The following is a 16973-nucleotide window of genomic DNA, read 5'->3' as shown; positions in this document are numbered from 1 at the left end:
ATAGCCAAATTGCATCTTTTTTTTTGCAATAATAACCAAATTGTAAAAGAGTTAAACTTTTTTTTTTCAATTTAATTTTTTTCACTTCATTTAGTTTTCAAAACTAAACACAATTATTTTTTTCAAAAAAATTAAAACATTAATGAATATTAAAAGTTAAATTAAAGCCATTAATTCAATAAATTTTATAATAATATGAATTTTATCTAAACATATTAAAATATAATCTAAGAATTAAATTAATTTTTTTTAATTTAGTCTTTTAGTTCAGTTGACTACATCAAATATGGACGAAAAGACTAAACTATTAACATAATCAAAAGCGAAGAACCATATTGTTTGATTTTCAAATAGAATGGATGAAACAATAAATTATAACATATACGGGGACCTTATAATAATTTGTTCTTAATTTTATAATTTCACGGAGAAAAATTCAAGTGCTCCTCACACACATATCACCGCTCTATCAATTTATTTTGGTTTAGTTTATTAATCTCTCTCAATTTTCGCCGTCACTGTAGCCGTCTCTCATCGCCTGGAAAATTAACTGTTTCATCACCGGTGCCCAATGATTTTATCCATTTACGGATGATCATCGTGAAAAGGTAAAGCTAAAACCTCACCTTTTTGAGTTTCCATCTGCAGGGTTAAATGTGACGGTTAATATAGTTTTGCTTAATATGAAGCTGTTTATGTTTTTGATATCCGCGGTTTAGGCATTTAGGGTTAATTTGGATTGTTTTTATTTGTTTTAAAAAATTAGAAGTTAATGATTACGCAGTAATTTTTTATAATTTGTTTATGAATTTAGCCTAATTAAACTACTATTTAATGTTGATGTAAAGAGATTACTGATAGACTGACTGATTTTTGTTTTCGTAGTTCTTAGCTGAATGAAAAATCCCTAAAATATTCTCAAATTCTCAGTAACTTTTACTCGAGAGTATTAAAAAGAAATTTGAGATCGAGAAATTGGAATGGCGGGAAGAGAAGTGAGGGAATACACAAATCTCAGCGATCCTAAAGGTGAGAAATATTGATCGGTTATTGAATTAATTGTAGCATTGTTATTTTCAGTTACTTAATTTGTGTAATGATTTGATTAACAGATAAGAAATGGGGAAAAGGCAAAGATAAAATAATAGATGAAGAAGATATTACTTTCCAGCGCATGGTCGCTAAGGTTAGCCCCTTCCACTTTATGAATTTAGTTACAATATGCAGTTTTTTTTTAATTTCTATTTGTTCTTGAATGTGACTTGTTTTTTCTTAAAAAATAGATAACAAGAGCTTAATGTTAAGTGATTGTGTTCTGGAGATATGTAAAATGTAGTTGAGTTAGTTTGAGCTATTTATCTCATCATATAAGCATTAATGTTTAGTACTCGATTGTTTGTGTTTTGAACCTATTGATATTTGGTTTCATTGATTTGAATTTCTTTCACGAAAAGGAATGTTTTTATTTACTATTGTTGGTGATGATTGGTTTTTAATTAATGAGAAACTGAATTTAATTGATTGAAATTTATTTCATGCAGAGGATCGGTTTGAATCTTTTGACTGTACTGCATTAAGTAAAGTTGATACATGATTTCACTGAGATAAAACTAAATCAATTAGAGTGAGACGCCAATTTGATCACTGCTAAGTTACTACAGGGAGTAACTGTAATAAGGCATATACTGAGAGAAATTACTGATGCAAGATTGCGAGTTCAATTAATGACATAAAAAACAAGAAATTGGATTTTCAATTTACAAAATATAGTTTGCAACACTATCTACAGGAATTATTAAATGTTTTTACCTTTAGGGCTGAGACGATTTAGATCACTAGTGTGTTGATTCATGTGCAAACCGGGTTTCATCGTTGACTTTTTTGATATCTAACTATCCTCAACAGTTGCCACTCTAATTTAAATAAGCATGTTAGTAGTGTTCTTATAACATGCCTGGCAGGGATCTTGGCTTTTCCTATTGGGCAATTGATAAGCAGATGCAAGAGGTTGCTGGAGAACGTGGAGGCTACCTTCATGGACGGGGCGGTATCACTTTCAATATCTCTTATCTTTGTCTGCACTGGCAGATATACACATGTTTAGTTACTTCCTTTTTTTTGTGTAATCTGTGTATAATCTATAGTATCTTGAGTCGTTTTATGCAGCTTTGGACAGCGATGACTTACTTTATCTCAAGGAGCAGATGGAAGCTGAAGAGGATGCTGAACGCCTTCTTCGCCGCACAGAAAAACGAGCGTTTGCTGCATTTAAAATATCCTTTCTTGCTGAATATGCAGGCAACGTTATGTTGATTTGGTTTGATGCTATTATCATTGTCTTTTCTTGTTCTGTATGCATTTAGTAGGTAATAAATTTTTTGATCATGTTGCTGACAGTTTAGAAATAGGTATATATGGAGATAGAGGAGGGAGAGGGTGGAAGATAATTTAAAATATAATATCTTGCTCAATATGAGGTATTATCTGCAGAAAAAATCATGTAGATTTGGTTTGATGCTGTTGATATTCTTTTCATTAATATTGGATTAGTTAGTATTGGAGTAGAAACAAGTTCCTCTCCTCAGTATTTTTTTTTTCTTTTTTTTTGTATTATTTCTAACTGTTATAAGCGACTCTCGATGAATGATAAGAGTAGTAAAGTTTACATGCTATATGATAGGATTATCTACTATGCTTATGAACGATTCTGCAATCTATAAAGGTAGAGATCAGCTGTTCTATATTTGTATCCTTGACCAATGAGCACAAAGCTGCTAGTTTAGCAGATTCTTCACCAGCATCAGTTCCGTTGCCACTTCGTGTTGAGCCCAAGCCAAAAAGTGGGATTAGGTATTTTAGAGAAACAAATTCTGTTCCTTAAAACTTTTTCTAGTTGAGCTAGTCTCATGTCTAATCTGCAGATCTATCTGGATTGTAGGCAACAGGATCTATTGAAGAAGGTAGTGGAAGTTAAGCCCAAGCGGCCAAAAGTTTTAGACAATTCCGGTGCAAGCCATTCTATGCCAACTTCAATTGATCATTCATCGTCACATTCCAACTCCGTGGCTCACCTGAAGAACCCAACAGTGAGCAAAGCAGGTGAGGCTAATCAGGATAAAGTGGTTATCAATGAGACTGGGCAGCTTAATCCTGTTAATAGCTTGTTAGGCTTGGCATATGCGAATTCTGATGATGAAGATGACGATGATGACTGAGGAATAAATGACCTTTGTGCCAGCAAGCTTGTATTCTGCACATTTTGTAACGGATTGTTTTATATGTTTACTGATAAATTATTACTCAATTTCTGACCAATTTTCTGAATGCGAATTTTTTGGTTGGCAAAGCACTATTTGAAACTAATTTTGTGTAGTTACACAATACAGGTATGCTGAATTCTGATCTGACAATGGATGATAATAATAGGGACAAAAGACCTTGTTCAGTTGGCTTCTGTTCATTGATTGTTTTATATGCCTACTGATCAAGATTTTTAATGCAAATTTATATTTGACAAAAGATTCTTAGGTAGATTCAGTCTACCACGTCATCCGTGAACTAGCCTATTACATTATGACATGTCATTAATGTGAATCTAATGTACTACAAAGCACAACTAGATTATTTTCAGTATTACTTTTTAAAATAAGTTTTTTTTAAAAAAAATAAAATAAGATTAGTATTATTTTGCGTGTCTTGCATGTAATTTGTCAATTTTTTTTTTTGATAATTTGGGGAGGGAGAGCACTTGTGGGAGAATTGAACACACGACCTAACAGTTTGCTACTTAGCGCTTATACCATTTGAGGTAAAGTTTATTGGTAACTCGTCAATTTATATTTTAATAATCTATTAAAATATTTTATAAGTAAATAAAAATAAAAATTATGATTATTATGAAGGCTATTTAGATAAGATCTAAAAAAGAAAAAGAAAAAGCTCAATGAGATTATATACAAAAAGAGAAAACGAATAAAATAATAAAAATTTAGTATTATTAATTTGTATATGAGTATACTATTTCAATTTTTAATATTCTACATAATATTCTACAAAGATAATTTTATCAACAATTTTTTTGTACAGATATAATTTTATCACAAATTATTTGTAAAATAGATAATTTCTTAATAATCTTCTAGACAAATAATATTATCACTAATTTTAAGTAAATATTATAATTTCTAAAAATATAGAAAACAATAATAATTTTAACCGAATTTTAGAGAGTTGAATACTTTTAAACTGATGTAGTTTCATAAATGAATTTTTTTTTTTTAGAAACTAAACAAGAAAATAACATAGAGTACAAAACCAAATTGAGATTCTCCCAAATTCATTTTGAACTTGAGGTGGTTAAGTTCACGATCTACATCATTCATTATAAAATGAACGGTGTAGATCAATATAGTGCAATTTTAATCAAATTAATTTATACTGTTCATTTCATAATAAACGGTGTAGATCGTGAACATGATCTCCTCAACATTCTTGACAACAATTTGTTATTTAACTTTTTCCATATTTAAATATTATATCTTGAAAAATATTGTTACTGTTTTTTTTCTAAATGATCAGTTTTATTATAAAATGAAACATATGGCGGAAAAATTATTAAGTAGACTCGGTCTACCACATAATCCGTAAACTAAACTTATCATATTATAACACATTATTAATTTGGTCTAATTACTTAAAAAGCACCCACCTTATAACTTTTTTTCATTTATACCATGACCTAGGAAAATTTTCAATTATACCCTATTTTCGATTTTTATGTTTCATCTCTACCCTAATGAGTTAAATTGATCTTTTTTTTAAAAAGAGTTTAAATTAGTCCTTCATTTTTAACCTATATTCTAATAAAACGTTAATGTTAATCATTTATCTATCTTGTTTTTAATATTTTCATTCTTAAATTAATTAAATTATCAAAAAAAATTAATTTTGGGGTACAAATGAAACATAAAAATCGAAAATGGGGTACAAATGAATATTTTCCTACGTCATGGTATAAATGTAAAAAAATTACAAGGTGGGTGGTTTTTAAGTAATTAGACCTATTAATTTCAGTTTTTGTTTTTTTAATAATTATCGCTTTTACTTTCTACTAGAATGTAAATCATCCCGCCAAAACCAAAAAGCCAGTACATTTTTAAATTCAATAGGGTGTTTTTATTTTTATTTGAATTCTTTTGTTTGGAAGATTTATCTGTGTTTTTGTTGTGGAAATGGGTGCTAAGAAGAGGAAACACCGTGCTCTCACCAAACAGACTCCGTCCAACTCTTCCGTTCAGCCTCCGGTAATTCCCTGTCATCGTCTTTTAATGTTCACTTTTAGGGTTTTGAACTTCCTTTGTTAATTTTGTTGCTTGCTGCATTATAGTTTCAGGGACTAAATGCAGCCAACTTGAAAAAATTGTATGCCAAATTGCTCCATTTGTCATTGAACAATTCTACACTGGAATCCTATAATTGTGATTCTGGATACATGGGGGTGGATGATTGTGGTGGTAAATTAAAATCGAAGGATATTTATGATCTATCTCATACTTTATTTAGAGAACTAGACATTAGATTTAAGGAGTTATTCTCTGCTTTAGATAATGGTTCTACTGCAGTGGTTATGGATGTATGGGCTAGTGATGGGGAACTAATATTGGTGTTGAGATGTTGCTTGGTCATGTTGGGGTTCGTTGAATTCGATCACGGCGTTCTCATAGAAAAAGGAAAAGTTCTTCTCTCGATACTTGGAAGATTGATTTCTTTCGAGTTAAGTGTTGACGGTGGAACTGAGTTTGTTGCTTCAAAAGCTTCGTTGCGACCTTCCAATTTGTGCTGTGAAGCTCTGTGTGCTGTGCTTGAGGTAATAATCGGCTTTTCTCATTTTGTTTTACCTATTTTGCTTGTGATATGATATGAGTGTGGTTTGATTCTTGATAGTCCGCGTTGTCTTCAACATATTGTTTTGAAACAGGTGAACAATGTGTAAATTTTAGTCTACTATGCCTTGAGAACAATTAAAATATCTTATTTAATATTTGTTTATTTATTAACATTTCCTTTACAAACATTATGAGAGGGCTACATTTTTATCATAACCTGTGTGTACTAATTGTGTCTAACAAGAGCTCAGTGCTGGTTTTATATCTAGGTGAAATTTCATTTGTATTTGACTAGACAGATTGAATTTGTCAGAGATTCTGACAGTAAAAATCTAGTGTCTCTTCCATTTATAGAATCGTGTATAGCATTTGTGTACAAGTATATTGAATCATTAAGTTGGAATATTCTCTCCCCGCAGTTCTTAATTGTAGTTCTTACTGCTGTAATGGATTGATAAAATTTAAATGATCGAATTCTCACATGGAGTTCTGTCCATTATGATCTTTATATGAACTCATTTTTGGGGTTTTATTCTATTGTAAATTTGTGGTAACATACTCCAGTCCAGCCCGTACTAGGTTACAACTGGTAGAATTACCGTTGTGCTTAAACTGTTGCAATTTTTATCTGGAATAGAGACTATGTGCAAGAATATCACCTAGTGTAGGGTATATTTACCACTTGCTGTATTTTTTAATCGGGTGTTGTCCTTCTGTCTTTTATCTTTATTGTTTAAAAATGTTCAAACAGTTAAATTTTACAGAGTATTAAGCAGGATTGATATTTTTGGAACTTGTGCTGGTATCTATAAGCACTCAATGATTTCATTATCCTTTGGTTTGACCATTGGTATTGTTAACTTCATTTTGTATTGCTTAGTATGGTAGTCATCTACTCATCTCCATCTTCTATCTAATTGTGATAAGTCTGGGTTCCTCTGATGCTAGTGCGAATAATGCATGATTCCTGTTAGAATATTAAATCATTGTTTTCATATCTATGAAGACTTTTTATTTCATTCTATCTCCCTTTTTCTTACCTTTTTTATTACTATCTTTAGAAGTTAGCTTGCAGCCAAACCTAAGTTGATGTTAAAGTACAATCTTTAGGTGTTTGCAGATGAGCTTTTGGTAAATAAATTATTGAGGGAGTACTTAATGTTGGTTGATTCTACATCTTCGAGAAGCGACGTGCTATTTAATTGTCATTTTGGTTATGGTAATATTGGAAGTGTGTTAGAGGTGGTTTGTTCTCATTTTATTCTTTCAGTTTCCAGTGAACAAGCGGTTGTAAATTTCATCGACAGATTATTTTGGTGCCCCAAGGACTTCAGAATTCCAGAAATCAGCTTGCCTGCAGCCTTGTCTCTTCTTCTCAACCCTGTTGTGCTTTCAGCTCCAAAAATGTTTCTGGCACATTTGATTTTATTGGTTTCCGAAACAATTGGTGTTTGCAAAGCCTCCAAGAATACCCCGGATGTTCAGTTAGCAGATTGGTACTCGACAGCTTTTGAAAGATCTGTCATGCTGTACACCAGACACACGTCTAATTTATTTGCTGATAGCCATAAATCAGACGATAATGGTTCTTTTGTTAGATCTAGTTTGCATGGGTATAGTACACTGAAGTTTGAATCATTCCTTCTGCCAGCAACATTGGACAAACTACATCATCTTACTGCAAAGTCCAAAAGTTTATGGGATTCTTATTTAAATGAAATGTCTTGCAGAACAAATACTGATCTTGTGGCTTCCTCTTTTGCATATGTAAAGGATAACATATGCAATTTTGATGAATCCCGTAGAGGTGAAATTTTATCAATAGTAAGTTGCATTATACTAGGGTGTTCCTCTGATGGTACATGCGGCACATTATTTGAGAAAGGGGATAGAAACCCCCAAGACACTCATTTGCTTGCTTCTATACTGAAGTTGATGAGTAGTTCAATGTTACAACTTATACGGTATGTGAGGTGTGTTCTGTTATCCGGTGGTTCGAAATCCTCAGGAGATTTATCTTCCTGTAAGGAATATAATTCCATATTGCGTATTGTTTGTTCTTTTGAACATTTAAGTATCCATCCACTAAGGCAAAACCATTTACATAGAAAGATGCAATCTTACCCTGCAAGATACAAGAATTCTAAATGGATGCTTCTGCATCTGTCAGGCTTGCTTTCATCAAGTTATATTGGTGGGATTCATTTCTTGGTTAATGGGTGTTTGTTTACATTAATGACGCTGTTGGATTTATTTGCTATTGAAGAGGGCGATCTTGGCACATTAGGGTCACTATGTCGTCCCAAATTAAGTTATTCATCAAAATCATCTGACAGTGCTGTTGAAGGGGTAATCTTTGTTTCGTACCTTTGTGGATTTCTCAATGTAATTTTTCTGTGTTCATTTTTATAGAATTTGTTTTATTATATTGCAGGTCTTGGTAGTAAGAAAATCTAGCCGCCTAATTTCTTTAAAGTTTCAAAATATTCGGGATATACAGCTGAGGTAAATTATTCTCTCTTGCTTTCTTGCTTGTTCTTCTATGTGGGCCTTGCTTTGGGCAATGAATTTGATTCTAGATACATTTCTGCCATATCTCATTCATATGCATAGTAATTAGTAATTGCAAAATATTAATGTCCCATATTTTGCTGTAGTTGATTTAATTCTTATGTGGTGAATATATTGTAATCTAAGACATGCAAAGCTGTGTTCAAAAAACAAAATAGGGACAAGGTCAAAACACTGTCATTAGTCATTTTGGCATGCTCGGCTCGGAACGAGGCAGACTACCACATTTCCAAGAGTATATTTATATTTTGGTTACTGCAGAAATTATGTACTCATTGATGTCTTTTATAGGTAATGAAAGATAGAATTTAAGATGAGATGTTAAGATAGCAATTCGGATTTTGATTCATGCGTTAGAAATGCAATAAATTCTGATATGTAGATGTCAGCATTTTGTATTGAATATTTTTTCCATGACATTCGAGTGTTCGAATATATCTTCTATGATATTTGAGTGTTTGAATATACATAAATTGGAATGACGTGTAAGTTCAATTAATTCAGGTAATAGCTGTTCTAAAAATCATTATAAATTATAGGGGCTTGTTCTGTTGACAACATTCGCATGGATTTTTAAATGGAAATTATTTTTTCTGTTAGCAGAAGCATCTCATTTCTTGACAACTTTGAATTGATATTTAAGAATTCATTGCTACTGAAAGCTGCAAATTCCAGGAATTACCGCTGATATGGACTCGCTATCCTGTTGAATTTACAAACTTGTGCTATCGTTTGTGTTCAGGTAGACTCTAATGTTTACAATGCTAAACCTGTATAACCCTCTTTTTTTTACTTTTTTAGAAGACGGCTTTCTGAAATGAGAAAGCAAGGCAACCAAGCAGAAACATCAGAATATTTCAGTGCCGCAAATGACCTTAAAGCCAATAATGTTAAGGAAATCTGTAATGATGGGATGTTCCTGAAGATATTATTAGGAAAAAACGCCAAAAAATCTGATTTTGATGAGTTAGCCAACTTCATTGAATTTGAGCCGGGAAAGGACTATTTAAGCTGGTGGAAGAATCTAAGGAAACATAGAGAATGGAGATCCAAGAAGACGTTACAACTAAGTTGGAAGAAAAGGAAAGTGGCATGGAAAGTGAGGTAAAACCTCTCATATGCCTTTAGTTAGGTGTCTGTTTTTTTTATTAAACTGCTCAATAGATCCCAGGGTAAGAGCATCAAATATTGTGTATGTAAAGTAAAATCTGGTACTCATTATTTTATATCAGCAAAAATAATAAGAGGGCTATTGGTCGACGGATAGGATTATTCTGGTATGCAAGTTAAATCCTGCGTTTTGAATGATGCTCTGGTGCACAGATCACCTGAAATGAACCAAGTACTAAACTGTTCTTTTCTTTAGAAATGTAAATCCTTCTTATAACTTGTAGCTGAGATCTTTCTCAAAAAAAAAAAAAAAAACTTGTAGCTGAGTTAAGATCTTCTGCTTCTTCAACTCGAATTAGAATTCTTCATCTTTCATAGATTTTTTTTTGGTTTCCATTTATTGAACTTGATGCTCATTTATTTGGTAGTGGTTGACTCTGTAGGATATATATCCATGCGCTTCCATCACTGATAACCACATAACAGTACAATGTTGTACGTAACTTGCTGTAAGGTTTTTTGGCTGATTAAAAATATGTTAGCCAGTGTTATCTCATGTAAGCTTAGAGAAAATATTAGACACTGGTTTAGCTTAGAGGATTTTTTGTCCTTAAATAGCCTTGCTTACTTTTATGTACATTATATTGAGCCCAATTCATTTTTGTTATGCATTGTAAATGTTCAAATTTTTTGGGTTAATTATAGTGTAAAATTATACAATATCATATAAGAAACAAGCAGGAAACTACACTTAGGTATAATGATTGCTGCTTTAGAATTTCAGTTAACTATCTTCAAGTACATTTGCAGGAAACTGCCTTTGCCTGCAATGGCCGAAAAAGGAAGAGAAAGACTAGCAAAACAACATAGAAAGAAGGGACAGAGGGCTCTAATAATATTTAATGCCCTGTTAGGTCCCTAATCAATTGGAATAAATAAATACAAATATAAATTCAAATGAACTTTTATATTTACCGAAGTCGAAGCTTTGATGGCGCGAGCCTCTAACTATACTTCCCATGATTAAACTCCGTTATACTATATGCATAATTTAGCCAATTGCAATTTAATTTCTCTACTTTTGGTTTGGTGCAGGTAATGCATAGGAGCCTTTTGGTTCTCTTCCTTTTGCTGCTGCTGTTGATGGTATAACATTTGAAGCCTTGCTATCTCTCTCTCTAGCATATCTTGCTCCACTGTAGACACCACCAACACATAAAAATGGTATTATTTAAAATATGCATTTTATTGTTTTATCAAACATTTAAATGTATGCCCTGCAGGCATAGGCTTGGCGGGGCTTAATGTCGACATCTGTGCGTCTCAGGTTTGAATCGACTCTTTCTTTTTTGTTATGAAAAAAGAAATCACTTAAGATAGAGTTGAAGGTAAAATAGTCATTTAGAGAGATTACTAGGTTAACGACTTACTGTATTTGATGAGTTGCTCCTGAGATATATTATCTAACCGTTGCTTCAGAGCTCGGTTTTCCATGCCGAGTATGAGAATTTCCTCATTATGATATTGAAGCGCAGCCGTAGCTTCAAAACCTTTTGCCTGTAACAAGACATATATGAACAATATTTAGTGACGATATCACATCTGCTATCTTTAGTTGACGATTTGTTGTAAAAGTTTAAGTGATATCTTGCCTGTAAAAATTGAACACTTCTTTCTAGTTCAGCTATATACTGAAGTTTCCGTAGGCGTGAATTTCTAGCTAATTGCCTGCAAGTAAATGATGATTTTATATTTCAGTTTAAGTTCTGCCAATTGAATATCAAACTAACCACCTTAAAAGCTGTTGAGAAATGCATCCAATAGGCGAGTTTGCTGTTTTATGAGCTGAAGTAAAAGCAGTAAACTTACTGCTTGGCGCGCTTCGAATCTGACTTGGATGCAGAGGCAGTTGAGGTAGTGATTGAGCTATCACTCTTAACATGTGGAATTCGTTCTTGATTTTTCTTGATAATGGCTTTAGAAAGCACACTTCCGCCTGATTTTTGAACATTACCAGAAGTCCCGGAAATTTCAGCTGTTATATTGTTATTACTCGACAAGAGTAGGCCAGTTGTGTTTGATGCAGAATTTAAGAGTGCAGCAGAATCACTTGAAGATCGTCGATGACAGGCTTTATAACCAGCTGGTGAGTCAGGCTCCTTAAGGAGCTCATCAAGCCAGGATGGTTGTTCTATATCAATGAGATATCCATCAGATGCTGCGCGATGATGGTGCACAGCCACTCCTTTTAGCGGGTTTCTGACTAGTCTTGATTCCCCTGCTGAAAAATTGGAGATGCTATCGCGATATGATTGGAATGTGAATTGGAACGGGTTTCTTGGATGTGATGAATCTTGTCTTTCCGGGTTGGAAAAGCTTTTACTGACTGATAATCTTTTCGGATTTTCCATACCTATAATCAGAAGAACCATTAAGAAATAATAAAATATATCAAATAGATAGTATTTAGAATATAAGTTTATCATTGGGTTGTTTTCTGTAATATCAAGTATAACCATTTTTTTCATTTTAATTACGTTGGGAGAGAATTGAATCTGGACTTTTATAACTTGAACATTTTCGACTTAACACCATCTTGTATAACTCGAGAATGGTTATGTATTATTGACATCTAAGATCATATATTAAGAGAGCATACAAATTTGATTTTATTTTCCCTATTCTAAACTTATAGTCAAGCATAAATTTTCAAAATATGTTAGATGCAGAATGCATGATAATTTCAATTCAAAACTTTTAAATTTAAAAATTCAAAATTTTGATCATTACTTTTGAAAAAACAATATATTTAAAAACTAGAACATATACAATTAAATTGTACTTCTATTTATTTCTCTATTAATGAAATTTTCATTATTCTAAAAAACAATTATGATTGCAATCATATAAATAATAACCTAATTAATAGAAGTAAGAACAAAATATAGTATATAATCATTATATAGATGGGAAAATGGAGAACATACCTTTGTTTATGTACAAATTAAAAAAAGTTCTATGAAAAGTTTATAGAGAAATAGTATAATTATTTTAGAACTCTATCTCCCTCTCCATACAAACATAGAGAGAGGTAGAGATAATACATGTAAAATGCAAATATCGTAATTAATATGAGAAAATTGATAGAGCAATCTGAGGTGGAAGCAAATGGCTAGACCGTGCTTTGCGTAACCATAATACTAATCTCATGTACTATATTTAGTTAGTAATGTTATAGACTTAATTATCGTTTGAACCAAAAATAATATTACAGGCATAGTTTACAAATAAAACATCATTATTTTAAAATTTTGTCCACTAGAAAAATATGAATGCGCAACTAATAACTATCCCGGGTTTGAAATCTTCATTGTTCGACTAGTCTTGACGTGAATATGATTTTCTGTTCATCAAAATCCAGCTTTTCTTAACTTTAATGAAGAATTACATTCCTATTTTCGTAAAGGAACATATGTAATAACAAAGTTATAATGATTAATCAAATAATTAATAAACAATAAACACAAAATATTGGGTATATTCTTTAGAATTAAAATCCTTCACCCATAATGTACACTAAAAAAATGAATTTTTAATATAATTAAAAAAACTATAAAGGAAAAAAAATCTAAAAAATAAAATTAAAATTAAAATTAAAAACTCAGTAGTTAAATATAAAATAGATAGTTATTTTTTGAAAACAATTCCTAATATAAAATATATTATATAAAAATTTAAAAGTTGAGATGTCAAAGAAGTTAAACCAGAAGATGGAGTTCATAGTGGTAAAAAGGTTTAAGAAACGCATCAATCCCTATTACACATCGGATTACAACTTATGTTCATGTATGGTTTTTTTTTTTGCCCATCCGGTTTTCAGGGTTTCGCCCTAACTAATTCGGATCTGACACTGCCAGCGGGGATTTTCTGTATTTACATTGCTCGAACCCGCTTACCACTTGAATCAACCTCTGCTGGTCATGCATGGTTTTTTCTAAACAAACGCTTGTCCCAACTAATTAAAACAAGGTCAAACGAATATTTTTATTATAAAGAGGTCAAATAATTATAAAAATGATAATTTAAAATTTTCAACTAAGTTAAAAATAGCAAATAATGGAGCACTATTTTAATTATAAAAAAAATGGAACACTATTTTTTAAAAGCAAAATGTTAAACTATATTAAAAGTGGAAAAGTAAAGTCGGAGAATGTAAAAACAAATGTAGGATAATAAAATTTAAAAACGGAAGATTTGTTTTTTTTGTCGAAAAATTAGAACAAAATCAATAAATCAAACTATTTTTTTAAAATTCAATGTCGGACTAGCGTAGAGTAATATGGGTTAATTAAGAAATGAAAATCACAAATTCAAATTGAATTTCTCAAAAGTTAGCTAGCTAGCCGTTAACACAAGTTTAAATTGGAACAAACACCACCCTAAAAGATTCCAAGTCATAGAATAATAATGATTATAATAAGAGAATGTCTGCTATTTTATCAAGCAATAATACATACAAAAAAAGACAAAAATTCAAAAATAATTAGAAACTTTGTAGTTTCATGTAACGTCAGTTAGTGGGGACATTTAAAAAAAACTCATCCAACGGTTCTCTAACGGCTCTTTTTTCTTTTTAATTCATTTAAATTTTAACTGTCCCATTAAACTCTGCCCGCCTTGTCTCTCAAAAATTTGAAATCTTTCTCTTTGCTAAAACAAAAGCTTGTCCCTTTTTTAAATGTTTTCTTGGGAAATGAACCCATTTTTTATTCTCTCTCTTATCTATTACAAGAACCAAGTAATAATCAAAATTCAGCTCACACCCACCTGTTTATCTTGGCTTAAAAAACTCAGTCCCCACATTCAAAATCCAAATTTTCTTTAATGGGTAGCTGTTTAAGCAAGAAGAAAGAGTCTTTGAATGTAACTGCTGCAAAAGATTCTTCATCAGTGGTTACAATCAAGTCATTTGATGATGTGGGTTTAATTCAGAAGAAGAATTTACAAGTTGATGAGCAAGAGAATATCAAGAAAAAACCAGTAGTTGAAGAAGAAGTAAGAAAAGAAAATGAAGAAGAAGAAGAAAAGGAAAATAGTTCAGTCAAGAAAGAAATTTTTGTGATTAAGCATAGGAAGAGTCATGATAGAAAAGAAAAGGAAGTACCCATTACTCCTAATTATCAAAAGAATGTGAGTTTAGTTGAAGAAAATGGGAATAAGATTCATAATAATGATGAGATTTGTGAGGTGGGTGGTACTGGTAATGTGGTGGTTAGGACTTCTAGTTGTACTAAGGAAGAAGTTGATGCTATTCTTATACAATGTGGAAGGCTTAGTAGGAGTAATTCCTCCGGTAAAGTTGCTGCTTCTTCGGGTAGGAGGTACTCCGGTTCGAAGAGGAGTTACGATTTGGATCAAGATCAGGATCTTTCAGCTGAGGTTGAGCCTAATGGTACTAATTATGATGAGGATGATGATGAAATGGATGGTGGTAATCAAAGAAGACAACATAGACAGAGACATAGGCAGTCGGGTCGGTCTTCGCCTTCTCCGTCTTCGCAAGGGAGGAGGCGGACTCCGAGCAGAGAAAGGGAGCAGCGATCTGGGAGCAGAGAGAGGACTAATGGTGGGGGTAGCGGTAATGGGCGAAGAGTGAGTAGATCGCCTGGTAGAAGGTCAGAAAGCAATGCTAATTCGAATTCTTCGAATGGTGGTAATAATACTAATAGGCCTGGCAAGAAGATGGTTTCAGTTCCTGCTACTGTATCTTCATTGACAATGGATAAGAGTAACAATGGTGTTGCCGTTGAGCCTCAGGCTGCAAATGGGGTTAAACGGATCTCTGTGAAGAGAAATGTTGGAGCTGGAGAGGCTGGAGTGACAGCAGGCGCAGGTTTGAGAGGTGCTTCATCGCCTCGATCTCAGTCCCCAGCGAGAGCGAATGCTAGGAATGGTTGTAATGAGAATAATCAGCAGCAGCAACCTACGCTAAGTCGCAGTTCTTCAAGGAAAGCAGAACATTCGCCTTATAGGAGAAATCCATTGAGTGAAATCGACACAAATTCGCTTGTGTATGCACAAACTGCTAGCAGTAACAAAATGGCCAACAACAATAGCAGTAGCAGAGCGCAAAATCAGGTACATCTTCAATTCTTCTGCCAATAATTCTATGCTGTAAACACGCTAGCACAGGAGTTTCTTGAATTGTATGTTAACATTTTTTAAATTTTGTTTTATGTTTCTGTTTTGGCGTTTCCATTTCTGTGCTACATTCTCATTATCTCATCTTGCCTCTGAAATTGTATTGGTTATTTTTGTATGGTTCAATAGTCTATATATCACATATTTTGAATCAAATGTGCATTATTTTCGCTATTGCAGGCTCAAATGCAGAAGCAAAATGTTGATACAAACAGCAAACTTAACTCTCAAGTAGCTAGCAAGGCTGTGAAAGAGCAAACAGTCATTGTGGAAGATGCAAAAGTAGGGGTAGTAGCCTCGGCACATACACTAACTAGAAGCAGGTCAGCAAGACGATCTCGAGATTTCGACTTTACTCCTGAAACTTTGTTAAATCCAAATCCATCATATGCAGCATTACTGCTGGAAGACATACACAACTTTCATCAGAAGAGCACAAACACAAACACAAACACAACGAACACGAACACCCCATCTTTCCCAGTTCCACCATGCCTCACCAAAGCCTGCTCGATTCTGGAAGCAGTTGCTGATCTTAACTCGTCCACGACAAGTTCTAGTATTTTCGGGAAGAAACTAGCAGAGACTAAGGACCCTTTTGTGGAATCTGAAGTATTAGTGAACAATGACTTACTCGAGCCGAGCTTCCACAAGTATGTGACAGTGACAAGAGGCGGAAACGGCAATGGCAACGGGACAGTGTCTGTTGATGAACTGGATGGAGAAGAATCTTCAGGCAGCAACAGCTTCATTGGTGCTAGTAGCCAACAGCACTGGGGATATTCTACTTCTTCATGGGAACCCAATTCAGCTGATTCCACTGACCGATGGACTTCAAGATCAAACACTAGAGATGAGGAAGACAAGAGCCCACTTGGATTTCAAAAGCATACATTTTCTGAATGTGGCCAGATGGAAGAAGCAAGAAGAGGAGTTAGTGGACAAAGGAATGGAATTGGTCGTGGAAGAATTGGTTCTACTAAAAATGTTTTAGCTGCTGCTTCAACTTGATGAAACTACCACTTGTTGCTGTATTTTTTCTTCATCTACTGATGAATTTGCTGTTTTTTTAGTTTGTAGACTTAGTGTAGTAACTTCAATTTGTTTCTATTGGTTTGCGAACTTGCAAACTTTTCTTAATTTAATTTCATGTTCATTTGTCGCGATGATGATATGCTTTACTCTCATGTGCTTATTTAGGATATG

At 33.0% G+C, this 16973-nt stretch overlaps 4 protein-coding genes across 9 annotated transcripts; 3 read left to right on the top strand and 1 right to left on the bottom strand.

Moving 5' to 3' along the window:
• The first annotated feature begins 428 nt into the window (after positions 1-428).
• LOC126679045 (uncharacterized) lies at positions 429-3346 on the top strand. Of its 3 annotated transcripts, none has more exons than XM_050373981.2 (7): positions 429-608; positions 931-1029; positions 1113-1186; positions 1999-2047; positions 2167-2274; positions 2769-2850; positions 2939-3346. In XM_050373981.2, exons 2-7 carry the CDS (start codon positions 981-983, stop codon positions 3213-3215), a joined length of 639 nt encoding a protein of 212 aa, XP_050229938.1. In that variant the 5' UTR covers positions 429-608; positions 931-980; the 3' UTR covers positions 3216-3346. The 3 variants fall into 3 exon arrangements, with proteins under 3 accessions (XP_050229938.1, XP_050229936.1, XP_050229939.1); XM_050373979.2 differs by having other exon boundaries at positions 430-608; positions 886-1029; XM_050373982.2 differs by lacking the exon at positions 429-608 and having other exon boundaries at positions 886-1029; positions 1962-2047.
• Positions 3347-5090: 1744 nt separating this feature from the next.
• On the top strand, positions 5091-12238 carry LOC126678182 (uncharacterized). Of its 4 annotated transcripts, none has more exons than XM_050373074.2 (6): positions 5097-5303; positions 5387-5866; positions 6996-8234; positions 8320-8390; positions 9261-9560; positions 10662-12238. In XM_050373074.2, exons 1-6 carry the CDS (start codon positions 5232-5234, stop codon positions 10663-10665), a joined length of 2166 nt encoding a protein of 721 aa, XP_050229031.1. In that variant the 5' UTR covers positions 5097-5231; the 3' UTR covers positions 10666-12238. The 4 variants fall into 4 exon arrangements, with proteins under 4 accessions (XP_050229033.1, XP_050229031.1, XP_050229032.1 ...); XM_050373075.2 differs by having other exon boundaries at positions 5099-5303; positions 5393-5866; positions 9258-9560; XM_050373072.2 differs by having other exon boundaries at positions 5100-5303; positions 9258-9560.
• On the bottom strand, positions 10318-12673 carry LOC126678183 (basic leucine zipper 34-like). The gene is made up of 5 exons (XM_050373077.2): positions 12554-12673; positions 11436-11979; positions 11219-11294; positions 10997-11123; positions 10318-10762 (listed from the first exon to the last, which is right to left on the bottom strand). The coding sequence occupies exons 2-5, from the start codon at positions 11975-11977 to the stop codon at positions 10605-10607; spliced, it is 903 nt and encodes a 300-aa protein (XP_050229034.1). The 5' UTR covers positions 11978-11979; positions 12554-12673; the 3' UTR covers positions 10318-10604.
• A 1583-nt stretch (positions 12674-14256) lies between these two features.
• On the top strand, positions 14257-16933 carry LOC126677037 (uncharacterized protein At1g65710). Its single transcript, XM_050371466.2, has 2 exons — positions 14257-15704; positions 15948-16933. The coding sequence occupies exons 1-2, from the start codon at positions 14451-14453 to the stop codon at positions 16776-16778; spliced, it is 2085 nt and encodes a 694-aa protein (XP_050227423.1). The 5' UTR covers positions 14257-14450; the 3' UTR covers positions 16779-16933.
• Positions 16934-16973: the final 40 nt, after the last annotated feature.

The sequence above is a fragment of the Mercurialis annua genome, linkage group LG4 (assembly GCF_937616625.2).
Source record: "Mercurialis annua linkage group LG4, ddMerAnnu1.2, whole genome shotgun sequence".
Lineage (NCBI taxonomy): Eukaryota > Viridiplantae > Streptophyta > Magnoliopsida > Malpighiales > Euphorbiaceae > Mercurialis > Mercurialis annua.
This window is presented reverse-complemented; position numbering and strand designations above follow the sequence as displayed.